This window comes from Trichosurus vulpecula, chromosome 8 (genome assembly GCF_011100635.1).
Source record: "Trichosurus vulpecula isolate mTriVul1 chromosome 8, mTriVul1.pri, whole genome shotgun sequence".
Classification (NCBI taxonomy): Eukaryota; Metazoa; Chordata; class Mammalia; order Diprotodontia; family Phalangeridae; genus Trichosurus; species Trichosurus vulpecula.
Window position 1 is genome coordinate 53,148,653 of NC_050580.1, and position 26,945 is coordinate 53,175,597.

General features: G+C 49.3%; 1 protein-coding gene across 1 annotated transcript in view; it reads left to right on the forward strand.

Annotated features, from left to right (window-relative positions):
* The first annotated feature begins 13,093 nt into the window (after positions 1-13,093).
* Positions 13,094-26,945, forward strand: part of UNC5B (unc-5 netrin receptor B) — a 78,156-nt gene continuing 64,304 nt past the window's right edge. Inside the window, exons 1-4 of the mRNA XM_036736506.1 lie at positions 13,094-13,157; positions 13,263-13,314; positions 18,169-18,337; positions 24,801-25,096. Of these exons, the coding sequence (XP_036592401.1) occupies positions 13,094-13,157; positions 13,263-13,314; positions 18,169-18,337; positions 24,801-25,096 (581 nt within the window). The remainder of the gene's footprint in view (positions 13,158-13,262; positions 13,315-18,168; positions 18,338-24,800; positions 25,097-26,945) is intronic.

The window sequence follows — 26,945 nt, forward strand, 5'->3', positions numbered from 1 at the left end:
ATGCTGAGCATCCAACAGAAACCACAGGAGTGTCCGAGGGGTGTCTGGCTGTGTGTGTGTGTGTGTGTGTGTGTGTGTGTGTGTGTGTGTGTGTGTGGTGTAAATCTATGTCTGTGTTGTGTTATATGTATGTGTGGATGTTTGCATGTAATCGCTGCACCTAGCCTGCTGCTGACTCCCTGAAGACAGTCCCCACCCCCTACCTCCATCCCACCCCACCCCCCGTCCCCATCCCCCACTCTGGCTCTCCACACTGCAAGGAGCCAGATGTCTCCCAGATGTTTCTCACTTCCTGCCTGGCTCCGTGCTCTGCGTGCGTGTGTTTATTTTGGACAGCCCACCAAATAATAACCATTTTAAGAAAAGCTTTTCATAACCCTGTTCCCACGAGGAGTCAGAGTTCAGGAAATAATCTGAAATCTATTCAGTATTGTCTCTGGGCAGCTTCTCCCCTCCAGCCTCCCCATCCCCACTTTGAAAAAGTTTTTCTTTTTCTGTTTTGTTTTTTTTTTTGTTCTCATATGACGTACATTCCCAATGGATGCTGAGTACTTTGGGCATCTGTGGCTGGAAGTTTGGGACGCTTGGGAATGATGCAGTGAAGACCTGCCCACTGAAGTCAGGTTGAGGCTGGAAGCCTGCAGGGGTTTTCTGTGTGTAGGAGAGACCCTGACCCAGGATGCCATCATCCCTGGGGTGGAGGGACCTGCCTGGAACTCCCTGTCGATGGGAGGGGAGGCAGGAGGCTTCTGACATGTGCCTAAAGTCTTTGTGGAAAGCAGTGAGTATCACTCCTATAACAAGAGAACTTCTAACAGGGGTGAGGAGCCTGTGGCCTCATGGCCACATGTGGCCCTCTAGGTCCTCAAGTGCAGCCCTTTGACTGAACGGAACCTGCAGCCTCGAGGTAGTTCAAGGGCTGCACTTGAGGACCTAGAGGGCCACATGTGACTTTGAGGTGCCGGTTCCCCATCCTTGTGAACATTCTTTCACCCAGGATCCTTTTGTGTACCAGGCATTCCATTTAAAATGGGCCACAATGAAAACTCTGATGAGGGAGTAAACTCTAATATTGAGGACTGTTTGAGTCCATAGGTCAGTCCCCCATAAGGCCATTCCTTGTCCCATGCCATCATCCCATCCTAATGATCTTTGGGAGAGAGGAGCTTTGACAGGCTTAGTTTATTTCTTCACTGCCATTTCCCTGTTAGACAAAGTCAAGCTGGAGATGCCAAGTCTGCCCATTCTGAACACTTTTATGTTTGGGGGACATAGGGTATGAGGTCTTGGGACTGGAAGGTGCCCTAGAGGTCATCTCAGGTCCTTGTTTCATAATTGAGGAAACCGAAGCCCAGAAAAGAGAAGTGACAGGTTTATATAGCTAGCTTTGGGCAGAGACAGGATTCGAACCCAGATCTCTTGACTCCCAAGTCTGGGGCTCCTTTTCTGTTTTTCATCATTACTCACATTTCCATGGAATGGTTTGGTTTACAAAACTCTGCTCTCATAACTGTGTGGCCCAAGGATCACAGGAAAGGTCAGAGATTTATTTAATGCTGGAAAGTGAAGCTCTTGGAAAGCAGGATGTCCAATCTCTTTGTTTTGGGGAGAAAGGGAAACAGAGATTCCAAGTGACTTGGCCAGGGTCACCTAAGAGCTGGGATCTGAGGCTAGGACCTCTCATTTGATACCCATCCTCCTATCACACCACCCTGCCTCCCAAGGGTACATGAGCATGTGAGAGTATGGGGGGGGGAAAGGAGTCAGGAGGAGAAGGAAGAGCAATGAGTTTTAGATTGTGAGACCTGGGCAGAATAGGGTTGGGATGGGGCCACAGTGGGACTAAAAGATTGGGAGCATAGGGGTTGACTGAGCAAGGGTTCTTAACATGGGGTGCCCAGATTCCCTCTCCAAGGGATCCATGGATAGATTTAAGGGGATCCGGGAACTTTATTACAAATGATTCATTTCCTTTGAAATTTTATGTATTGAATTTGATGTATTTAAAATATTCTGAGCAGGAATCACTAGGTTTTGCCATACTGACTGCTAATGGGGTCTGAGACACAAGAGAAGTTAACCATTTCTGCATTAGAGCTGTTTAGAAATGGGGTGGGCTGCCTCAGGCATGGGGGTGGGGTTCTTCATCATGTCAAATAAAGTCCAAACGGCCATCATTGAAGGGATTCTTAGTCACATGTGGGTTGAATTAGGGGGATCTCAAGGTCTCTTCTAACTCTGAAGTAATGAGGGTAGGGCAATGTAAGTATTAATCTTACAGATGGTAAAACTGAGGCTTACTGAGGTGGGGAGTAACTTGTCTCACGTCACATGGGTAGGAAGTGTCTGAGGCGGGACTCAAACCTGGGTCTTTGGAGCCCAAGTCTCCTCCTCTTCCCTCTGTTCCCTGCAGCCCCTCCTTACTCTAGGCTGTATGCTGGATGTTAGACCCACCCCCGGTATGACAGACCTGTATGGTGACCTATTTATTTAATGGGGCTTAGTTCTGTCTTCCCAGATTTCTATTGGTTGCGGGCTCTTTGAGGGAAATAACCGGGTCTATTTATGGGTTATTGTCTCCTTCGCTCTCTCCTGAATTATACAGGTCTAGCCCCAGAGGAGAGCGAAATGGCCCACCATGAAAACCAGAGAAGTCAGGCGGTGGCTGTTAGGGGAATCATCCTGTGGGCTAAGCAAGTTGGATCAGCTTCCTTATCAGAGTCCACTAGATTCTGGGAAGGAAATTGGAAGCTCCAAGGAGGTTAACTTGGACACCATGCCCAGGGCCACAGAGATACATAGAGATAGCATTTATTAAGCACTTACTGTTTTCTAGGCATTGTGTTAAGGGCTAAGGATGCACATAGAAGCAGTCTCTGCCTTCAGGGAGTGAATATTCTAATAGGGGAAGAGGAAGCCAGGATGGGAGAGGGGAGGGCACCCCCCACTCACCCCACCTCCTCACCCCCCCACCCCTATTCCCCCCACCCTAGTTGCTGTGGAAGAGTCTGATCAAGGGTGAGAACTGGAAGGAAATAAGAGTGGCCTGGTGGTGCAGGCCCGGGGGTCACCAGTGAGGAGAGAGGATCTCAGAACAGAGATGAGATTATGGCCATCGTCACCCTAATAATGGCCATTGAGAGGCTCAGTGTAGGTAGAGCTGCTTACAGTGGGGCTGAGTGTGGCTCATCTTGCCTCTTAGAACGACTCACTTCTCCGTTTCACTTTTGTCCCCAGCTTCCTTCAGAATCTAGCCCAGGTGTCACATAAGGCCTTTCCTGAACCTTGCGGCTATGGCTACTCTTTCCCTCTTGAAACTACTTTGTATTTATAGAAATAAGATGGTAGGATCATAGGTTTAGAGCTGGAAAGAATCTTAGAGGGATCGAGTGCCCTTAATTTACAGATAAAGAAACTGAGGCGAACAGAGTTAAGTGACTTGCCCAGGGTCACACAGCTAGTGGGCCTAAGTGTCTTAGGCAAGATTGGAACCTAGGTCTTTCTAACTCCAGGCTTAGTAATCTATCCACTGTGCCACCTAGCTGCCCCTCACACGCAGTAGGCACATAATTCTTAAATATTTGTTAACTTTAACTGAATTCTTGCTTGAGAAGAGAAGTGTATGTGAGGTGGAAACTAGCAAGGTTGACTCCATCGACACCCTTGAGACCTGGGAGCTGGAAGACCTAGGAGCCCTACCTCTGCCTCTAACTCTTGGGCTCATCCCCCACCCCATCTACAAAGTGAAGGGGTTGGCAGAGATCATCTCCATGGTCTCTTTCAGTTCTGCTGTTCTTCAGTTTTATAATCTTGACATGAAGAGGAAAGGTCAGTGGTTTTAACCTTTTTAATAATTTTTTAAACTTTTCAGTTTTGCTAAGGACTCTCTGTTCTTGGTGTTAGCTCTGTCTGCAGACTAACTGTACTTACTGTCTAGTTGGAGACTGGGGAATTTCTTCAGATGAGGTCACAGGAAGGGCCCCAGTCACATTCCCTCCCTTGGGAGGCATAGGAGGTCCAGGGCTCTCACTCTGGGGTGGGGGATAGCTGTCCCTCCCCTCTCTGGTTTCTGTCAGGCTGTGGTCCAGTAATGGAAGGAGACATACACACACGCAGAGAGAGAGAGAGAGAGAGACAGACAGACAGACAGACAGACAGACAGACAGAGACAGACAGAGAAAGGAGGGAGACTGGAGAAAGAGAGACAAAAGAGACAGAGAGGGAGATAGAGAAAAGAGAGAGAGAAAGAGAGAGAGAGAGAGAGAGAGCATAGGGGAGTGATGTATCAAAGTTCCAGGACCAAGAGTGTCCTTGGATGCTAGGCCCATTATCCATTTCCAAGCTCATCCTCAAAGACTTTCTGGAGTGACCAGAGTTGGCTCAGCTGACCCAGCCTCCCAGAATCTCAGGCCACCATCTCCAGGCCATGGTGAAGTACCTCAGGATGACTTTAGTGCAGGGCAGGGTCAGGGTGGGGGGGGTAGAAGAAGAAACCAGGCCCGAGTCCCAAAGAGCACAAGTCGTGGAATAGAAAAGGTGAGGAAGGGTCTTTGTCTTTCAAGGCTCAGATGAAGCCCCCAATAATGGGCCCTTTCCTTTTTTTTCCAAGTTGAAACCTGGAGTAATGGAAGTTGTGCCAGGGGGAGAAGTACTCCCATTGGAGCAAGGGGAGGAAGGAAGGGGAGAGGGGCCTCCTTCTTTTTCCCAGATTGGCATTTTTCTTTGGGAGTTAAGCTCTGTTTTTCCTTTCTCCACCTTTCTCCCTCACTCATGACTGCCTGTTAAATAATTTAAATATTTGGGCCTAAAGGCCTTCAATTATCCTTTAATTTACATTAGTAATTTATACATTAGTCTGAATGGCCACACTGTCAGCGTAACAGCCCCCTGCGGACTGGCTAATCTCAATGCACCAGATTTTCCTGGGATTTCGTCTTTTCCTTTGCCTTTCAAGGTCTTTGAACATGCAGTGTACGCAGAGGCACTTGTGTGGCAGTCTATGCGCGCGAGCGTGCGTGCGTGCGTGCGTGCGTGTGTGTGTGTGTGTGTGTGTGTGTGTGTGTGTGTGTGTGTGTGTAGGCATCCAGGCACATTCAGCGTAGTCTTCAGAGGTGGGAGAGAATCCATCTAGCGTTTGTCTGGTTCCACTGGGTTATTTTAGAAATGAGGAGAACTGGGGCCCAGAGAGTGGAAGCACCTTCCCAAGGTCACCCGGGCAGCGAGTAGCAGAGGTGAGATTTGAACTCAGGTTCTCTGACTCCAACTTTCACTAAAAACAACATGCTCACACGCATGTGTAAATGTTCACATGGGGTCATAGGAATCTAGATCTGGAGTTGGTTGGGATTTCGGAGGCTGGTCCAACCCATTTTGCAGATGAGGAAACTCCAAAGTGAGTGAGCATCAGGGCAGGATTTAAATCCAGCCCCTTCTGACTCCAGAGCCTGGGCTTTTCCTCACCTTCCACTCTATGCAATCTGCTGTGTGTCAGTGTGTCTCCATACACCAGCTGCATACACCCAGGCATCCACTTGTGCACCTGATCTCTGGCAACATTTTGAAGCAGCCACCAGTTTGTGCCACCCTCAGAATCCACAGCTACATCGAGTGTGCCCTCCACTTGTGGACAAGCTCCTTGCTATGCCTACTGACCCTTTAGAGCACAGCCCTGGGCTGGTTCCAAGACCAAATCCCCTTCTGTGCATCTCTGGAAAGCTGCCTGAGAGGCCCTTGGCAGAGGAGACTCTGCCCAGGCACCCTCAGGCTAGAGCTGGCCTCTCTCAGAAGCCTGGCATCAACTGGGGCTTTGCCCACTGATGCTGCCAGGGAGCCAATTATGTATAAAGGGTCTCAGCTTCTCCCATTCCAGCCTCCTTCCCTGGCATGGCCCAGCTCCCCCATCAGTAGCCTGTGAGAGGCAGGACCTTTGGATGCCTGGAGACAATAGTGACAGAAAGGGATGTCTCTCTGTGTGTGAGACTCTGTGTGTACGTGTGTGGGGGTCAGTGGGGGGGGGAAAGAGAGAGAGACTTAGAGAGAGACAGAGAGAGAAAAAGAAGGAAGAAGGGGAAGAGAGGGAGGGAGGGGGGGAGAAAGAGAGAGAGAGAGAGAGAGAGAGAGAGAGAGAGAGAGAGAGAGAGAGAGAGAGAGGGGAGAGAGAGAGAGAGAGAGAGAGAGGGAGAGAGAGAGAGAGAGAGAGAGAGAGAGAGAGAGAGAGAGAGAGGGAGAGAGACAGAGAGAGAGGGAGAGGGGGAGAGAGAGAGAGAGAGACAGAGAGAGAGAGAGAGAGAGAGAGAGAGAGAGAGAGGGAGAGAGGGAGAGAGTTAAAGAGAAAGGGATAGAGAGAGAGAGGAGAAAGAATGAGAGACAGAGACAGAGTCAGACCATGTCCAGGTTGCAGACTGCAGGGGCTCAGAGGGGGAAGCATCCCAGTTCCTGGTGCTCTCCTGTCCCCCATGGCTTTTGAAAGGGGAGCTCCTGAAGCTGTTGTTTCTTGCCTGGATGTCTCCTTCATCATGGAGCCCCACCCCACTGATTCTAGGGGAACAATCCCACCCACATCCCCCAGAGCAGGTTTGAGAGGGCCACAGTGATAGACAGCCCTTCATCTCATTGTTCCCTCCATTCAAGCACAGGACTGGGGTGAGCAGCCCAGAGGGCTCAGAGGAGGCTAGAGTCCAGCTGGCCCCTTGCTGTGGCATCATTACCTCTGTGGCAGGGCTGAGGTTGCAGCCCAGAGAAAAGAGGTGATGTCCATCTCAGAGCCCACTGGACCCCTCCCCTGCCCCCAGTCGTAAGATGAGAGCTTCCCGCCTCCAGGGGTAAGGACCCCGCTTTTCAGTGCCCTGCTCTGGAAGTATCCTATGGAGCACAGACAAGTTGGTCAGTCTGATGAGGCAGCAGCAGGGCCAGATCAGGGAGGGAAGCCTGGCATAGCAGAAAAGAGTCCCTTTACTCCAGAACAAGCTCAGATGCACACAGCAGGGGCCTAGAGCCCTGGGGAGGCACTCCAAAGCCCCCCATCGAGGGATGTACAATGCTGAGCTCAGCCCTTTCTTCTTACTAATTGTGGTTCTGGACAAGTCATTCGCCTTCCCTGACAGGACTCAGTTTCCTTCTCTGTGAAATGACCACAAAACTTGTACTTTCGGTACCTCCCTGGATTGTTAGGAGAAAAGCACTTTGTAAACCTTAAGTGTTTTTCATACCTCAAGAACCTGTGGTTTTCTCAGTGTGGGTCTTCTCTCCACCAATGCAGATCTGGACCCCCCTTCTCCCCCCACCACACACACACTTAGGAGATGGTTAAGACTTAATGTGGCTGAAAAATCGATTACCTTGCGGCCAGCCTGGTGGAGAGCCTCTCCAAACTTAGCCAGACTAGCCTCAGATGACAGAGCCACACCCCATCCCTGCACCCATTTGTGATGACCTTCGAGCAAGGCAGCAAGGACATATTAAGCACTGACCACGGGTGAGTATCTATGCTAACTGCGTTAAATTTGGTCAGACCAGTTAGAACCTGAGCTGTCCTGTGTCCAGTCCTCCCCTGCCCTGGATGAGGCCCTGAGACAAAGCCCCAGTCTGAAGTGGGAAGCCCAGCATCCCCTGCTGTTCTTGTTAGAGAGGAAGAAATCCCAAAGGGCCTAGAGATGGGGCCGTATGAGGATGAGTGGACAAAACTGGAGCTTTTCTGCTGACTTAAAGCAGTGAAAAGAGGGTGAGAAGGGCCCGAGTTCAAATTTTCCCATTGGTACTTACTGTCTGTGTGAGCCTGGGCTGATCATTTAACCTCTGAGCTACAGTTTCCTTATCTCTAATAATAATAATTAATAATAAAAATGATAGCTAGCATTTATGTAACCCTTTACGGTTTGCAGAATGCTCTATAAATATTATCTCACGGAGTCAGTAGTGGCAGAGACTGTTTTTGGATTCTGTCTTTACAGCAATCCTGGGAGGTAGGTGCCATTGTTATCCCCATTCCATAGAAGTGGAAACTGAGGCAGACAGGGGTTCATTGATGTGCCCACGGTCACATAGCTAGTGGTAGGTCTTTCGGACCCCCAAGTCCAGTGTCCAATCTCCTGTTGCACTTTTTGCTCAGTCACTTTCAGTCATGAAAGTCACTCTTCGTGACCCCATTTGGTGTTTTCTTGGCAAAGATACTGAAGTGATTTGTCATTTCCTTCTCCAGCTCATTTTTTACAGATGAGGAAACCGAAGCAATCAGGATTAAGTGACTTGTCCAGGGTCACACACCCAGTAATTATCTGAGGCAGGATTTGAACTCAGTTCTCCAGGCCCAGCACTCTATGCACTGCTTTACTTAGCAGTGTCAAATTAGAGGGTTGACTTAAGATAGCCCCCAAGGTCCCTCCCAGCCCAGCTCTAAGCCTATGAGTCTGTGATCCTAGGAAGGCCCATCCCTTGGAAGAGGAATCACACTCCTTCTGCTTGGCCTCAGAGGACAGAGAGGTAGAGGTCTCCAAGAGGCTTTGTATCAGGAAATTCTTCCTAATAATTTGAGTTCTCTCAAAGTAGAGGTCAGGGGCTCCCTCTCATTGGAGCTCTTCAAGTGAAGCCTGGGCAGCTGCCTGACCCAGATCAGGAACAGGGTCTTCGTTCTAGTCCTACTCCCGTAGGACAGTGAGCTGACCTTGGAAGTCCTTTCCAATTCTCAGGTTCCTGGGACCCGTATCTGTTCATTCTCATCATTTACCAGCGTGCTGCCCTACCTTCCGGGGATAGAGTTTGGGGTGGGGGGGACGATGACGTGCCAAGGGACGTGTATTGAGACGTGTGTGTGTGTGTGTGTGTGTGTGTGTGTGTGAAGAGCACCGGGCAAACCTTGACCCCATGAGAACTGGGTGGAAAATGTCTCGCCACCAGCCCCCTCACCTCCCCTTCTTCCCCACAAACCTCAGGGAGGAGACTGCTGGTACTATTCATCCCAACCATTTCCTGAGCTTGGGCTGCCAATGGTGCCCAGACTCCAAAGGGGGGCACCTCAGAACAGGGGCAGAGGACTGTGGTCCCATTGTGAGCTCAGCAAGGTCAGTGGGGCCAGCCCCATGTGGAAAGACTTGTTGTCTGTATGTCTTCTACCTTGGGAAGCCCTTCCCCTTGGAGTGCCTTTGCTCTCTCCATGGGGAGCTAGAATAGGATGGTACAGTAGGAGGAGGGGCACAGATTTAGGTCCAGAAGAGACCTTATCAGACCCTGGACTTGGAGCCTGAAGGACCTCAGAGGCTGGCCAGTCCAACCTTCTCCTTGGGGAAACTAAAGCAAAAGTCACATAGGTGATAAATGCCAGAGACTGAATTTAATTTAAATCCAAAGATTCTAGCTCCAAATTTGACACCCTTCCCCTCCCACGGGACTCAGGTTTGACCCTTGGTTTGGTTCTATGCTGCCTTTATGACCTTGGAAAAGCTCCACTTCCTCACCTGTAAAGAGTGGGTGGGAGTGGACTCAGATCATTTAATATTCCTTCCAGCAACCTCCCTGGGCTTCAGTTTCCTCAAAAAGAGGGTCCCCATGCTTTCCCCAGACCCAATCAATAAAAGGTAGCCTCTGAGCTGTCTGCCCCCATGAAGCTGTAGCCTTGGCCAGTTGACTGGAAGACACCTAGTCTCCCCCATTACTGAGTGGGTGGGTGAGAGGCAGCTGGTTGGTGTCTAAGGAAGTCTCCATCTCTGGGGTCAAGGCTAGAGAAGGGGTGGTCTGGAAAAAAAAGAGAATCTAGGAAAATATCTCTTGTTTCCTGTGGTTTTCTGTTGTTGTTTCATTTTTTTGAAAAGAATAACAGAGAAGAAGCCTCACTTTTCCCTCTTGGATTTTTCTCATTTTTTTCCCCAGGCCCTCACATCTCTAAATATACCAAATGTGATAATTTTGTGAGCAAACCCAGTTATGCGTGATACATTTTTTTATGATTCGAAGCTAACAAAGTAACTAGATCTCGGGAGGGTGCCAAAAAATGTGGTGTTTATATTTCAAGTTTTCCCCAAATTTCTGCTGTTCTACCCTGCCCCCTTCCTCAATAGCTATACAAGTGTCAGGAAACTTTCTTTGTTCTGTTGCCTTGCTCCCCCACCATCCCCTCCCTCACTCCTTCCATAGCATTTCTAGGCAGTATTCGTAGATGATTCCAATTCCAATAAGGTCATTTACTCACCGAGCAACCTCAGATGAGTCAGGACACTTCTAGCCTCGGTTTCCCCATTTGTAAAAAAGGGAGCATGGTTCCTGGATGGAGATCTTGCTAGGCGGATGGCCTTGTGGCAGCTTCAGTGCTGATGGCTTCAGAGGAGACACAATCTCATTAATGTGAGTACTCCTAATAATCCATATAGGAACTTATCCGTGCCCTCCCACTCACATACTGGAGTCAGAGGCTCTGGGTTCAGATCTCACTTCTGACCCTTATCAATCATCCTTTCACAGCTGCTGTGACCTTCAGTTCTGCTGGCTGGGACTCAGTTTCCTCATTTGTACAACAAGGGAGTCAGATTAGCTGGCTTCTGAGCTTGCTTCCACCTTTGAATCTAAACCTGTGTATCTCATCTAGGTCAATCTGTAAGCATTCTGAGAGGGGTTGTCCCATCTTACTGGCGGGCTCTTGTTTTCTCAAAACTGAATGAGTGGCCTTTCTCTCAATTTCTCCGTGTGACCTGTTTTTTTTCTGGTCATACAAGTCTCTGATGACATCTTTTATGCTTGAGACACAGCAGAGTTCCTCTTGAATCCCTGGAGTCAGAGAACACCAATCAGTCAATAAACATTTATCAAGTACCTACTATGTGCCAGGAACTGAGCTAAGGTCTAGGGAGACACAGTAAGGCAGACATATAGTACCTGCTTTCCAGGAGTTAATGGGGGAGAGAACCCGTGAACAACCTCGCCCAAACAAACTATTTATAAGAGAAATTAGGGAGCAAGGCAACACCAACATTGGCATTCTGGAGAGAGAGGGTCTCTGGGCATTGAGGGCACTGAGGGTATGGAGTGGTGTATATGTGAAGGGGCCGATGTGTGATCATGGGGTTCTGATGACTTTAGCTTGATCCAAAGCAGGGGGAGAGGGGATGTAGTAATGCTCAGTGGAAAAAGGGGATGATCCCTAGTGCCCCCAACAGCTCCAACATTGGTTTCCCCTCTCCTTGGTGGCTCAGATCCATTTCTGTCTTTCTCACCTAGGGAGAGGTTGGTGCCAATGGGAAATCCCCAGAGAAGTACAAAGTGTGGGAGGAGGAGGGATCCCTCCTTTGTCTGAAGGCATTCTCTATGCACACCCCTTCCCCTGCTCCTCCAGATCCCAGTGGCAACTACTCTAAATATCCCTAAACTCCATCAGACCCAGCCTTTGGCTTCTCTGTCTGGTTCCGCTGCTAGCTCCAAGCCTGTTTCAAGACTGAATCCCAAGGATTTCATCAGAGTATTTCCCAGCATCCAGAGAATTTTAGGACCTTAGCAACAGACATTTTTGCTATCTTGAAGTTGTGAAGAAGCCTTTAGAAATAACAGCTCACATTTTTATAGCACTCGTAAGGTTTACAAAGCACTTTTCATCAAAACACCCCTGTGAGGTAGTAACTGTAATACCCATTTCCCAGATAGGGAAACCGAGTCTCAGGGAGATCCAGTGACTTGCAGCCACAGCGTTAACAAGTTACACATCTGGGATTCAAACTTAGGTCTTCTGACTGTAGTCTAGTGCTCATGCTACTCTACTCACTAATATCTAGTTTCATTTTCCAGCTGAAAGAGACCCTCACCCTGATTTTAATAGACTTTCAATGGAGTGCTTAGAAACTCAAGAGAAAAAGGTCCTTGGACTCACTTTAAAAGTATCCTCTCCTCTGGTTTGTGGATAGTCTGTCCCGGATCACCCTCTTTGTGGGTCGGGCCCTGGGAAGAAAATAGAAGCCTCAGCATAGACCCAAAGTTTGGGCACAGGCCTTCTGCCCTCTCCCTTCCTCCCCAGCCTCCAGGGCCCCAGTAGGTCTGATGCAACGGGTAGCAACGTGACAGGAGCCAGCTTCCCCAGAAAGGCAGAATGGATTTTCTCTCCATCTCCTTTTCCATGATTTCACGAGAGATACCTGCACCAGGCAGATGAGGTGTCGGCTACAGATGTCAGAGGGCGATTGGGCCAGCTGCCTGCCTGTCTTGGTGCCACAGGCACGAGGGGGAGTTCTGGTGCTGACTGCTTTCCAGATGGCACAGGCTGCCCCTTCCCCTTTGCCAGGGCTGTTGCCAAAGACTCGGCCTTCTGTCATCTGGTCCGGTGACTCCCAGACTTCCTGTGGAGCACGGCTGTTCCTGGGGCTGGGGGTGGTGTCAGAATGCTCAGTATGGACTTCTCAGAGCCCTGTCCCTGTTTGATGCCCACAGAGGGCAAGTACCTCACCTAAATAATAAGGAGCAGGGCCAGAATTCGAACTCAGATTTTCTCCTTCCCAGGCGTGGGCTCTTACACAATCCACATTTGGTGGGGACAATGTGGCCTATATTCCAATCAATGTGCTGATAATGGCTAACATTTATTAGCACTTTTAAGGTTTGCGAAGTGCTTCACGTAGGTTGTCTCACTGATTGTTATCTCTTTACATATTATTATCGCATCTGATTCTCAAAACAAACCTAGAAGGTGCTGTTATTAGCTCCACTTTATATATGATAACAATAATATTTAATATTTATATAGCACTTACCACGTGCCCGGCATTGTGCTGAAATGCTTTATAATAGTTATCTCACTTCATCCTCATAATATTCCTGGAAGCGAGGTGCTATTATACCCCCATTTTACAAACAAGGAAACTGAGGCAGTTTGGTTAAGTGACTTGTCCAGGGTCGCATAGCTAATAAGTATCAGAGGCCAGATTTGAACTCGGGACTTCCTGACCCCGAGTCTAGCTCTTCAATCTACAGCTCCGTCTAATTGCCATAGATCAAGACATAGGGCTTAGAAGGAGATTTAGAGCTTGTCTGGTCCAATGGAAAGTGGGTCCTAGAGAGGGGAAGTAATAACCTTGTCTACCCACCATTAGTAAGGCCCAGAACCAGGATCTGAGAATCACCAGACATGCTCAGCATGTGGGAGGGAGATCAGACACCCCCTGGGGATGCTGAGGTGGGAGCATTGTCAGGTGGGGAGGTGGGCAAGCTAGAACCAGCATCCTTCTCCTTGGGCCTACAAGGGGCTTGTGTCTCTTGGGTGGCATCCGTTCCTCTTTGGTGTCCTACAATTGCAGGAAACACCCAGAGGAAGCTGCCAGACTGGGGGCGCCTGGGGAGGGAGCCTTCGTGAGCCCATGCACTGGGAAATTTTTCCCACATATCCTGAGAAGGAGGCTTGCAATCCCAGAGGATATCCCTAGGCCCCCATCAATAGCTCCTGTGAGCAGGGGGAAAATGGTGTTTCATGGGTGGATTTCCTGCCTTTGGAAAAGTGTACTTCCACCCCCCTCCAGCCCCCTCCTTTTCTTCCATTGCCAGAAAACAATGACCTGTCTCCTGATGAGCTTCCAGTGGCAGGTGCATGACCAACATGCAATTCTTGGGTTTCCCAAGGATCTCAAAGCACATTATGCATAAGCCCAAATCATCATCAGGCCTGGTGGGGGGAGGAAGAAAAAGTCCACTTTCCTTCCAGAGACTGAGATGTCCCTGGAAATCACTTGCCCAATATTTTGTGGTGACATCTGGGGGAGAACTAAAGGCTGAATCACTAGGTTTTCTACCACCACTGGGTCCCACTCTGTGTGTGTGTGTGTGTGTGTGTGTGTGTGTGTCTATGCTAATATATGTGTGTGTCCGTGGAGGTGGATTTAGGTGATCTGGTATTAGAATTTGCAATCACCCCCAATAATGTGCCCAAGGCTGGTGGTGGTAGGAGGAGGATGAGCCCCCCAGTTGGTCTGTCTATTAATTCATGGTCATTGGGCAGATGGTGGGGGAGGGGTGGAGGAAGTGTGAAGCATCAAGGAGTTAGAGCTGGGTAAGATTTCTAAGAAACCAAATCTTATCACTTATAATGCCCACAATCACTCAGGGTCCCAGGGGGTCAACCATGTCCACTGCCCTGTGCCAGTCCCTGGAAGGAGGGAAGCAGGAGAGGCAGATCTGGGTTCTGTTTTGTAGCCAGGGGCTCATTAGAGCACAGATTGAGAGAATGGAAGTGACCTCATCAGACAGGACTTCTAGCTCTAGGTCCACGATCCTAGACGAACCCCTTCATCATACATGGGAGGAATCCAAGACTTGGAGAGACAGGGTTATTTGTTCAAGGTCACACAGCTCCTAAGAATCAGAACTGAGATTCAAACTCAGGTCCTCTGGGCTCCTTCCATGTCACTATCCTTACAGTGAGACTAAAGAGTGTTGTGTATAAGTTGAAAGTTAGCCATGTAATTTTTTTCTACTTTATTTTTTTCTAATTTGAACCAACCAAATAAAAAGTAATTATATATGTGTGTGTATACATACATAATACATATATATGTATATGTGTATATATGTATATATATATATATATCTACTCACACACATACATATATACAGGATGTTTCAGAAGTCTTAGTGCACTTTGAAGCTATGCTAGCTCAAAACTGAGCTAAGACTTTTGAGATACCTTGCCTGATATGGAGAAGAAGGCTAGGATTGCATTTGAAACTCAAAATCTCTGTAATGTAGCACCTACTTTTCTTTTTGCGCATATGATACATTGTATTCAACATGTAACTTTCAAAGCTGCCCTGCTTGTCTGTGTCTCCTTCCGGCCTCTTTCTCTGTTCCGCTCTCATTTAGCCGTGTCATTTCCAATGCCTAGCTGCTCTTAAGTCCCAGGATAGAGAGCATCTAGTCTACCCACCTCATTTGACAGAGAAGGAAACTGAGGCCCAGAGAGAGGAAGTGATTTGCCCAGGAATGTGCAACAAGCTAGTGGTGCTTCTGTTTTTTCATAGAATCCTAGAGTTTTCAGGGTTGCCTGGTATTTTTCTCCCTCTGCCTCAGCCTCTTACACCTTATCTCCCGGAGCTGGACCAGGCTTAGATGAGAATAGAAAAATTGATGGCAGCATAGAATTTGCAGGGCTCTACCTTCCCTGCCACAATGCTATCAAGGATGGAGGTTTAGGATTTTGACTGAAGAGTCTGAATCTGGCAAAGGCCTGGGCAGCCCGAGGCGAGTGTCTCGAGAGACATAGTCAATTTTCCCATCTATGAAATGGGGAGAACACCACCTACTTGTCTCCCCACCTTCGTCTCTACCACCCCCCCAGCTCCTCACCCACACCCCAACCAGGAATGCTTTGAAGAGAGGAAGGGCTCCCCAGTGTTTTTCTTAGCACACTGTGCTCCCCAGGTGGTGAGCTGAGTAGCTGTGTGGGCTGGGGAGGTGTTGAAACTAGCTGGCCCAGGTGCCATCTGAGAGAGACTGAAACCACCAGCCTCTCTTGCAGAGGGAGGAGGGGACTGTGGGTCAGGCAACAGATGACTTGGGAAGAAAATTTTGGATGATTGGTGCCTTCCCTGGCAGATAGGAAAGTTCACCTTGTCATGAATCCTCTGATGCCTAGATTGGCAATATCCTTGGGTGGGCCTCCAGCTCCCTGTTTATATTTATTTCCCTTCCTCCTATCTGCCAGGTCCCAATCACATTAATCGCTTATTCTTATCAGCTCCCCATTACCATAGGATTGAACCCTAAGCCCCTTCATCTGGCATTTAGACCTCCATTGGCCTCAGTCCCTGAGCTCCAGGCTGTTCCCCCTGCCCGGAATACCCTCCTCCTGTCTCTGTGTCTTTCAAAATCTTAGTTATTTTTCAAGGCCCGACTAAAGCTTTGCCTCCTCCTAGAAGCCTTCCTGGATTTCCAATAGATCATAGGGATGCTGCTCCTTCCTCCTCTGTCCTTCACTGGCTGTTCTCATCTGGCATTTAGCATGTACTGCCCATCCTGCCAGATCACATTTTATGTAATCTGTCTTTATCTAGGGATATGTCTTCTTTTAACAATCACTTATTTTTAAATAATCTTTTGATTATGAATTTAGCTCCACTTTCTGCTCTCTGTGTTTCTTAGCTATTTTGGGCAGTTTCAGGGTTGTAAAAAGCAGCACATTCAAGTTGCTTTAATTTGTATTTCTCTGATTATTAGACAATTTTAAAATAGTTATTCATTTTTAAAACCACCATCTCTCTTCAGGTCCTAGCCTATGTACAGGTCTATGGTAGATTACAGCTCTGCCTTACACCTGGATCAGAACCCTTCCCGTGGAGTCATGGGCTTAGAGAGGGAAGGAACAGTTGGGGGCCATGGAGGCTAATTCTTCACTTCACAACTCACCTCTGAGACTGAAGCAACCAGCCTGGGGTCACACAACCCCCAAGGGTCAGAGGTGGGATACGATCCCAGATCTTCCTGCCTCCAAGGCCATTGCTCTCCAGCTGCCTTTGAGATCCATTATAGCCCTAAGAACACTCACAGAAGAAAGTCCTCAGTGCAAGAAGGTAACTGGGGGACAGGAGGGGGAGAGAGAAGGAGATTGTTGAACTGGGTCCCCTCCTTGCCTGTTTCACTCCACAGATATTCTAAGTTTCCTATGGAGGATGCTCAGGACCCATTCTGGGGTTGAGAATGATGAACAGGCCTCCGTTAGAACTGTGTCCCAAATACCATCCCCCCACTAAATCCCCCCTCCCTAAGAAAAAATTGTATTCATTTGATCTCTGGGAAAACATCTGACATGTGACAGATAGACAGCCCCCATCAGACCTGAGATGCCAGAATTCGAAGACTTTGAGTGAAAATCATGTCTGCATCCCAATGAAAGCTCCATTTCCCCAGCCAAGTTAATTGGGTAACAGAAAATACAGTGGAAAGAATGCTAGATTTGTAGTGTAGAGGGTCTGGGTTCACATGGTGGCTCTGTTATTTACACTCTGCTTAACATGGGGCCATCTTAAAGCAGCTTGGAGAGGGGGTGAGGAAGGGTTCCAAGTGCTAGGCTGGAAGTCTTAAAGACCCTGAGTTCAGATTCCACCTCAGACACTTACCAGCTGTGAAATTTCTACCTCCTTCTCCTCCACAAGTCACTTAACCTCAGTCTTCCTCTGTTTTCTCATCTGTAAAATGGACATAATGCACCTACCTCATGGGGTTGTGAGGATCAATTAAGGTAAGTTATGAACAGTGCTCCTGCAAACCTTTCATTGCTTTATAAATGCTAGCGATTAATTTGTCCTGGGGAGGTGTTAGGACTAAATAGCCTCTAAGGGTCCTTCTAGCCCTAAAATCTATGATCCTATGAAAATGAAGTTCACTTCAACAAGGATTAAGTGTGCAATGCATGGTGCTAGATGCTAGAAGATTAAAAGAAGAGAAAGGAAGAAAAACCAACCAACCAAACCCAACCCCTTCCCACAGGGTGTTTACAGTCTAGTGGCTGGATTAGGACAAACACAATTTACTAGGGATTACTTGGGGTCACATTATAATATGTTATACACATAGGAAAGGTCTAAGCAGAATTGGATGAGAGGTTTAAGGACAGAGGCAACATTTAGAACCGGGGCAATCAGGGAAAGCTTCAAGAGGGAGGTGTCACCTGAGCTGGGCCTTGAAAGGAGAGAATGATTTCATCAGGAAGAGCTGTGGGGGTGGTCCATTTGGGGCATGGAGTTGGGAAAGAGCAGGCATGATGCAGCTGGGGAATAGTGAGCAGCCTGGTTGGGCTGGCACACAAGTAGCCTGAGCTGGGAAGGAAGGTAGGAGGCAGATTTGGAAAGGCTTTGAATGCCAGGCCAGGACCGTGTTCTCCAGAAGGCTGTGGGGGGGCTGAGAGGGTTAATAGCCAAGGACTTGGCAGAGGGCAGTGATGAGGTGAGAGGAAAAGGCAGAGTAGATGATACCGGATCGATAGACACCATTCATGAACACAGAAGCTTTTAGACAGTTTGTGTTTTCTCTTCCTGTCAGTGAGTGTCCCACAAGGTCAATTTGGGTAGAGGTGGCTGGGCTTCAGGACTTTCAGGGCCGTTGTTTTTTAAAGCCTCCTGGTTGCCTTGGAAAGGTGCGGAAGGGGAGGAGGTGGGGCACTCCTCACCATTAGCAGCCTTTCCCCAGCACCGTGGAGCCTTCTCTCTTTTCCTCTAGGCCCAGCCCCAAAGCCCAGCTTGGCCAGTGGCCCAAGGGCCAGGCCCTCCACAACCGCCAACACACTGGTGCCCATGCAAGCTCTCTGCGGGTCCCTGAGGGCCACCTCTGTGCGGTGGAGGAAGAATCCAGTTCCCCAGGGCCAGAGCAGGGCATGACCACTACTCAGGTTTCAGTTGGGGTCTTGTGAATCAGCAAGGCCAGATGGCCAGGCAGAAGACTGCAGTTTTTGCCCTTCCCCTGGAGGGAGGGAGCGGTAGTGGCCTGAATCCCTGGACACTCTGCCTAGTGGTCTGGCTGGCTCAGAGGAAATTATCTAACCCTGGCAGATGGGCACTCCAAGGGAGTGGGGCCACGGTGCTTGGGGGAGGGGGCAGGAGGCAGCGCTCCTGGCCCTGGCACTCAGAAGCCTCCCTCCCTCCCTGCTGCCTCAGACCCAGTGGCTATTTCCACTTTGCATGGGGCACTGAGTCTCTCTGCCTCCCCGCCCCTCTGTTCTGGCATGGGCACACTCAGGGAGACAGAGCCAGGACTTTTCATTTTTTCTTTCCCAGAACACAATTCTTCTTTTGCCGCTCTCCTCTAATATCCCTCTTCCCATGCCCAGATTCTGGAATGCCAGCCTGGGAGTAAATGATTTCTTTCTTGGGGACAGCAAATCGGGATGTGTGGCTGTCAGGGAGTGTCAGGATGCTCCTCTCCACCTGTGAAGCAACATGGCACAGGAGCTGGGCAGAGGCCTGGGCAGGGCAAGGAGAGTGAAGGGCCCAGGGCAGAAGGGACAAGCAATGGCAGCTCTAGGTTAGAAGCCTAGGTGTGGCCCCATAACTTCCCTGGCTGGTTGCTCACTGTCTAATTAAGGCACCCTTTTGCAAATGCCCTACAGCCAGGTAGTGCTGCCAGGTGGGGCGGGCACCTCCTGCAAGCCCTGTTGCTCCCATGCCCCCTCTCAGAGGGATCTTGGCCTGGTCCCTTGGGTGATGTGGTCACTGTGGGCAGAGTTGGCCCCCAGGAAAGAAGGCTCCCCACCTTGACTCTACAGAAAGAAGGTCCCAGCTTTTGTCCATCCCTCTGGCTCTCCCCACCTACTCCCATATAAAATTTCCACATGATGGCAGGTGAGACTCAGCTGCTTGTTAAAGTGCTTTGAGATCCCCTGATCAAAGGCTCTATTGAAGAGGCCTGTTGGGGCCAGTGGGGATGCCCTCTGCAGAAGAGGAGGAGGTAAATGAGAAAAGCTTTGATTCCTAGTGGTGAGTGGGCAGCAGGTGGCTTAAGCATCAGTTGAGGGAGGAGAACGGGAGGAAGTAGGCTGGCTTGTAAACCCATCACAGGCAACAAACAGTGTGACTCAGTTGACTTATTGAGGCATCTTCCCCCACAACCAGTTACCAAAGAGCCTTCTGGTCTGAGTGGCCAATCCCACTGGTCGGCTTACTTAACATCAGAGATTTATGGCTGGAATCCAACACTGCCCCCTGCCCCCACTGTACAGATAGGAAAACCAAGGCCAGAGAGATTGAATGTTTTGGCTCAGGGTTTGGATGGTAAGTCCAGGAGATCTAAGGGGAGGAACTGGGAACCTGGAAAAGAGTAACCTCGCCCAGGATCACCAGCTCTCTCCTGAGTCGTTCTGAACCCCAGGCCACATCTCCAGCCTCAGTGCCCAGACAGAGCACAGCTTCCCAGAAATTCCCCAGTTCCTCTCAGTCCCCTTTCCCCCTCCCCCATGCCCCATATAAAGGGAGTCCAGCTTCAGACTTTATAATTTTGCTTAAAAGGAGGCTCCTGTTCCTTTTAAAAACCCTGTAATTAGTGTTGGCTCCGGGTACCCCCTCATTACTGGAGCCTGGAAGGAATACTCAGTAATTATGGGGGGAGGGGAGAGGCCAGGGAAGCAGGAAGCTCCTAGGGACCGTATGGGGGGGAGGGGATGGCAAAGAGGCCCACACGGTACTTGACTTTACATTGGGGGTGGGCACTGGCTGAATTTCAGGGCTCAGTGGCTCCCTGGAGATGGGGCAGAGAGGAGGAGGGTCTGGCCCTGGGGAGGGCCCTTGGAATTCTGGGCAAGGATTTCTGGAGCTTTCTAGTATCTTCTCTTCCACTCTTCCTTTAATCCTTCTAGAGCCCAGAGTAGGGAGGGAGGGTGCTGACCAGGATTGGGAGGGGGTGCATGGCTCACCTAGGGCTTTTTCCCACTCTCCCACCCGCCTTCTCAAGTCCCGGAATAAAGGTGACCCCTGCCAGAAAAGAAGGGGACCTTCTGGGGAAGGAAGAAATGCAGAGGAATTCCATATTGGAATTCCTTTGCAGGCAAGTCATTTCATTTGGCTGGGACTCAGTTTCCTCATTTGTAAGATGAGGATAATAAGGCTTACACTCCCTACCTTGACTGAGTGGTTGTGAGAAAAAGACTCTGTGTGAACCTGAACATTAAATAAGTGGGAGCCATTATTACCTTCAATTTTAAGCATCTTTGTTCTGTAAAGATCTTAATTTTTCATGGCTGTTAAAGTGTGTTTAAATGAATGAATGAAAAGGGTTTTTTTTAGTGCCTCTGACAGGCCAAGCAGTCTACTGAGTGCTGGAATATAGATACAGGCCCTGCCCTTGAGAGGCTGATGCTCTCTGGGGGGAAGGCAGCGTATATAGGGGAGATACAATTGGGAAGGAAAGTGGGGTTTGTTGAGTGTTTGGCCTGGCTCCAGCCAAGACAAATGGAAGGCTTATGGCTACCCTACTTTCCTTCCCCTTGGAACCCTGGGCCCTGATGGGTGAGCTTTCACCTTATCTGACAGGGAGAGTATTATTCACTTTACAAAAGGTGACCCTGTTTCACAGATGACTTCAAGGTTCCTCCAAACAGCAAGCCCCTCTCCTGTCCTTCTTTGCCAGGAGCTTTGAGTGGGGCCAGACCTTTCTCTTACATCCTGCTTCTTGCACAAATCAAGGCACACCTGTGAGCTGGGAGGCTAGCCGGGGGACTGCTTCTCCCCACGAATGACTGAGAGCTCCCCAGGAAGCAGACACAAAGGGGATTGTTCAGGCCCCAGAGTCAGCCTCCGTCCTGAGAACAATTGGGGAGAAAAAAAGCAAGACTGTTTGTCCTGGGGAGTGCTGCCGCTGGGAAAATGTCGAGTGTCTCCTTGCTAAAATTAGCCACTTAATAAGCCATTATATCAAGGGCGAGCAAAGGCCTCCATTGTTTTGACCTAGGGGATCCCAGGGGACATGGGGGGAGGGAGAGGCAGGGAAAGATCACAGGAGTGGTCCATCTGGAGATGCCCATGCCCTGCTAGTCTGGGAAGGAGACAAGGCTGAGGGAGAAGGGCCCCTGGAGATGCGGGGAGACCGGATTGTGGGCCCAGGGGAGTGTGGGCAGCAGAGAGCAAGGGGGAGGGAGGCTTTAAGAACTGGGCAAATCCGGCCCAAGGGATGCACTCTTCTCATACTGAGTCTGTTACTACCCCCTCAGTTCCTACCTTGCAAAACAAGATATCGGCTGAAGTATCAATAAGCATTTATCGACTTTCTCTTATGTATGAAGCCACTCTACTAGGCACTGTGGGGGGAATCCAAGGAGCATAGGAGACAGTCTTTGCCCCGAGGACTTTATAGTCTGGATGAGAAACTAGGATGTAATGAGAATGAAAAAAAATAACCACAGTCAGAGGCCGCCTATGAGACATTTCCTCCTCCCTGATCCCACGCTGGAGATTGTCTCAGGGGAGGGGGATGGGAAGAAGGGGTAGGGGAATAAAGCTCCATCCAGTCTTAGAGTCACACAGCCACCTCGTGTGACAGAGGGCAGTCTCAAACTCTCTAAGGCTTAAATGGGGATGATATCTAGATTACCTTTGTCACCGAGTGAGCTATGAGGAAAGTACTTTGTGAAAACCTCCAAATGCTGTAGAGATGGGAGGTGATACTCTCATCTCTTGTGCCCTTCTCTCACCCTTCTCTCCTTCCTTCTCTCCTTCCTCCTCTCTTCCTTCTTCCTTCTCCCATCCTTCTCTCCTTCCTTTTGTCTTCCCTCTCTTTTCTTTTCTCCTCTCCTTTTTCTCTTCCTTCTCTCCTTTCTTTTCTCCTTCCTTCTCTCATCCTTCTCTCCTTCCTTCTGTCTTCCTTCTCTCCTTCCTTCTCTCTTCCTTCTTCCTTCTCCCATCCTTCTCTCCTTCCTTTTGTCTTCCCTCTCTCCTTTCTTTTCTCCTTCCTCCTCTTTTCCTTCTCCCATCCTTCTCTCCTTCCTTTTCTCTTCCCTCTCTCCTTTCTTTTCTCCTTCCTTCTCTCATCATTCTCTCCTTCCTTTTCTCTTCCCTCTCTCCTTTCTTTTCTCCTTCCTTCTCTCATCATTCTCTCTTTCCTTCTTTCCCATGTACTCTGTGAGCACATGACAACCCTCATAGTCAGGGCCCATCACCTCTTGCCTGGACAGTCTCCTAATTATTTACCCTCCCTGCAGTCTCTTACCTCTCTAATCCACCCTCCACCCAGCTGCCAAAATCATTGTCTTCAAGCCCAGGCCTGATCATGGCGCTCCCCTGCTCATGTAGCGACTATGGTTCCCTATTGCCTTTAGGATAACTTATAGACTGCTTCTCATCTCGGCATTTGAAGCCTTTTACAATCTGATGTCAGTTTCACCTTGTGGGTTTAAGTAACATTCTACTGTATCACAACTGGTATATTTCCTGATATATATGTATATGAACTTAGCATTGTATCTCCCTTTGGAGTTTTTGCATGCGCTGTTCTGGATGCTTGGTATGGGATCCCCGGCAATTCTGTCTGTCTACTTTAAGGACCTTGGGCAGGTCCCTTAATTGCTCTGACCCTCAATCTCCTTATCTGTCATATGCAGGGAAGGTGGTCCCTAAGGTACCTTTTAGCCTCCAATCAATGATCTTGGGATCTTTGCTTCCATCTCCTATAATTGGTAGTTTCATTCAAGGCTCATCTCAAGCACTGCTTACTATGAGAGATCTTCCCCGAACCTCCAAAGCCATTAATGCTTTCTTCCTCCTCAAATTCCCTTATATTTTCTTATCAGCCTCCATGTCATAGCATGTACATTAAAGTGTAAGCTCCACGGTGTCAAGGGCTTGTTCTATTTTTTCTCTGCATTTTTAGTACCCAGCACAGTGCTTTGCATACAGTAAGTGCTTCATAAATGCTTGTTCCTTGACACACAGTAGGCACTTACTAAATGCTTTGTAAATTGAATTGAATTAAATTTAGTCCAAACTCCCAGCTGATGTAGGGATCCCTGAGATTTCATTGAACATTTTTCTGTCCTCCCTTTGTTGCTTTTTGCTGGAGTCACTGGGTCACCAGGGAGACTCTGGAGAGCTGCACTCTCAGCTTCTCTCCCTTCCCAAGATGAGGCCCTTGGGACCAGGGCTGGGCTGAGCTAGGCTGGGCTGGAAAGCACTCCTCCCCTTCCTCTTCCCCACTTCCCAGGCTTGGCTAGTTGGGAAAAAACAAAATAAATTAAAAAATGACTTGGGTAGTTCCCAATCCCCTAGCCAGGCCCTGCCTGCAGGGAGATTCCATCATAAGGTGGCCTGGCCCTTGTGGCATCTCTGCCCCTGAAGCAGCCCTGGTTCAGTAATATGAAACACTGATGGCTTACAAGTGTATAGCCATTAAATCCTTGCCAAATGCTTTCAGACTGTCTGATCCTCCTCCAGCATCTGTGGGGGAAACCTAGACTGGTAGAGAGGGCTGGGCTTGGAATGGGGGGACCCGAGTTTGAACATGATCACGGGCAAATCCTTTGTCTATTTTCCAGTCTGTGAAATGGGGATAATGATACACTCAGTACAAGGAAAGTGCTTTGTAAGCCTTGACCGGCTCTGTAAATGTGAGTCATGGTTGTCATTACTAAGGTAGGATTTTATTTATTTACTTATACCCATTTTATGGGTGAAGCAGTCGAGTCCCAGAGGAGTGAAACGCCTCATCTAAAGGCGTAAGGTGAATCAGGAGCAGAGCCCACTTACTACCTGTGTCACCTTGGACCCTTCCTCTCCTCGGGGCCTCTAATGAGAGTCCATCTGTGGCTACCCGGTGATCTGATTCTACATCTGAAATCCTCTGTCCAAAGCCTGGAGGCGGCCCTGGATCTGGGGCAGAAGCTCGGGGCGGAACCTGAGTAACCTTGGCAGAGTCATGGCACCAGAGGCCCCTGGAGGCTGGATGATGGGATGATTTAACCATTTCAAGGCTCACAAAACTCTCAACACACATTCTCATTCGATCCTCAGATGTGAAGGAGTTGCTAGTGTTCCCATTTTACAGATGAGAATCTTGAGGCTGAGAGAGGTTGTCTTTTGCCCAGGGTAACACAGCTAGTAAGCATTCTGCAGGAGAATTTGACTGACTGAAAGGTCAGAATTATTCCACACTGCCACCCCACACGTACTTCTGACTTTTAATTCTCAGGCCAGGGCTCGTCCTGCCCTCATCCCTACCACCTCCCCGGCCTGAGCATGTCTTTTCCTCTGGGCCCCTCCCTTACTGAGCTGGGGGTCTCCACCTTCTTGCAGCAGGTTATGGCTCTGTCCAGGTGGTTTTTCAGCTCTTCCTGCCCTGACCCCTTTCTCTCTTCTCTCCTGTCCCTGGCTCAGAGGCAGAGGCAGAGGCAGAGGAAGGCACCCAGCCCTGAGTCAACGAGGGCCCCGGGTTACATCAGCAGTGTGCCAACGGGCGCAGGAGGAGGGAGCAGCGTCTGTCCCCAGGGGCTGCTGACGGTGCCCCAGGACGCTCTGGGAGTCTCTATTACATGGCTGCCTCCTAACTTGCATCAGCTTTTTGCAGGTCCGTGTCATCAGGAGCAGAAGCAGGGCCGGTTGCCTGCGGCTGCCTCCAAGAGGGGCTGTGATGATCAGGGCGGTCTCCTCCCGCCTGGGCCGGGCTCTGGCCGGTAGGTGGGGAACTCGGCCCAGGGCTGAGCAGCTGCCTGGCACCGGGGACCCAGCCTGAAGATTGCCTGCCCCCTAGGGGAAGCTGCCTGCTCCATCTGGCCCCTAGGGGACACGAAAGAGCTTACTGGTCCATGGAATTTTTCAGGAAATCCATCTGGCCTCCCTGGTGTGCCCCCAAATAATCCTGCTTTTTATTCATCAGGAAAGCATCTGAGAAAACTCCTTGGCATTAATATAATTACCAGAGGCACCACTGGGGACTTGGCTGTGCTTCTAACTAATGGAACACTGGGCAAGTCAGTTTCCTTCTCTGGGCCTCAGTTTCCAGTTCTGTAAAATGATGAGGTTGTACTAGTTCTCAGTTTGGATCTGTGTACTTGTTCAATTCTGAAGTAACTATATTTCAATAGAATTCATTTCCTTTGTAAGCCTGTGTATTTTGTTTCATGCATTTAAAGACATTATTTTTAATAATAATTATTTTGAACAATAAGGACTCCATTAGGCTTTCCCAGACAGCCAGAGGGGTCCAGATTAAGAACCTCTGGATGATATGGGCTCTTGAGATCCTTCCCAGCCCTTCTGGGGTGCTCTGATTCTGGAAGGCAATTTCCTTATCTAAGATAAATCGGGTTGATCAGCCCAGCCCAGCCCGCATCCCAAGGTTGTTGTCTGGCTCAGCTGAGATCACTGCAATGGAAGGCCTTTGGAAGCTTCGACGCTGTGCTAATGGAAGGTACGATTGTCATTACCATCCTTCTTGTTGGTATTAGCTGCCGGCTTTCTCTGCAAACAGCTGGGCTAGGCTTTGCTGCATCCTGCTAGGTGCGTGGGTTGCTGTGTGCGCCAGGTCCAAGGGGACCTCTCTGTCTGTGCGCTCCTGGTGTATGGAAAATGACGACGGGGAAATAGACGGAGATGTGGCGAGCTAGAGAAATCAATACACCAGCCCCTTCCCCACGTGGCCCACTACCTCCAGGTCCTGGGGAGCCCTGACAAAAGTCCTGGCTGCCTCACTTCACTTTAAATTAAACCTGCTGCTGCTTCCCTGGTCTTTGCTCAAGAAAGCATGTCCCAGCAGGATCCCTCCCTCCCTGCCAAGAGTGGCAACACGTCTAGGATCATAGATTTAGAGCAGGAAGTGACCCTGGTAGCCACTTTACAAATGGGGAAACTGAGGCCCAGAGATTCAGTCATTTCAGTTGTGTCTGACTCTTCATGACCCCGTTTGGGGTTTTCTTGACCACGATGCTGAAGGGGTTTGCCATTTCTTTCTCTAGCTCATTTTTTAGATGAGAAAACTGAGGCAAACAGGGTTAAGTGGCTTGCTTGCCCAGGGTCACCCAGCTAGTATTTGAGGCTGGATTTGAACTGACTTCAGGCCCAGTGCTCTATCCACTGTGCCACCCAGCTGCCTTTCCAGAGATCATAGAATTTAGAGGAAGAGGCTTTCAAGGCCATTTAGTCCAATCCTCTCAATTTAAAGATGAGGAAACTGAGGCCCCAAGACTTGACCCAAAGTCACATGGGGTGGTAAACTCCAGTGATGAGATTCAAACACAGCTCCAAATTTGTACCATCCTGCCTCTGCTGAGGCCAGGCTTCTTCAGGACTGGCCCCCTTTAATAACCTGACCAGATCAAACTAATTCTGGGCTCCTTTCTGCTGCCTAAGAGGCTTTCTAAAAGGCCTTCTCCTCAAGGGTCCCTGATCTTTGTGGAACCCATAGACAACACATAGCTCCAGCCTTGAGACCTGAGTGTGGCAAGGTGCATATGGTGGTGGGTGGTGGTCAGAGGGAGGGTTGTGGGTGGTTCTGAGGGAGGTACAACAGTTCAGATGACCGGA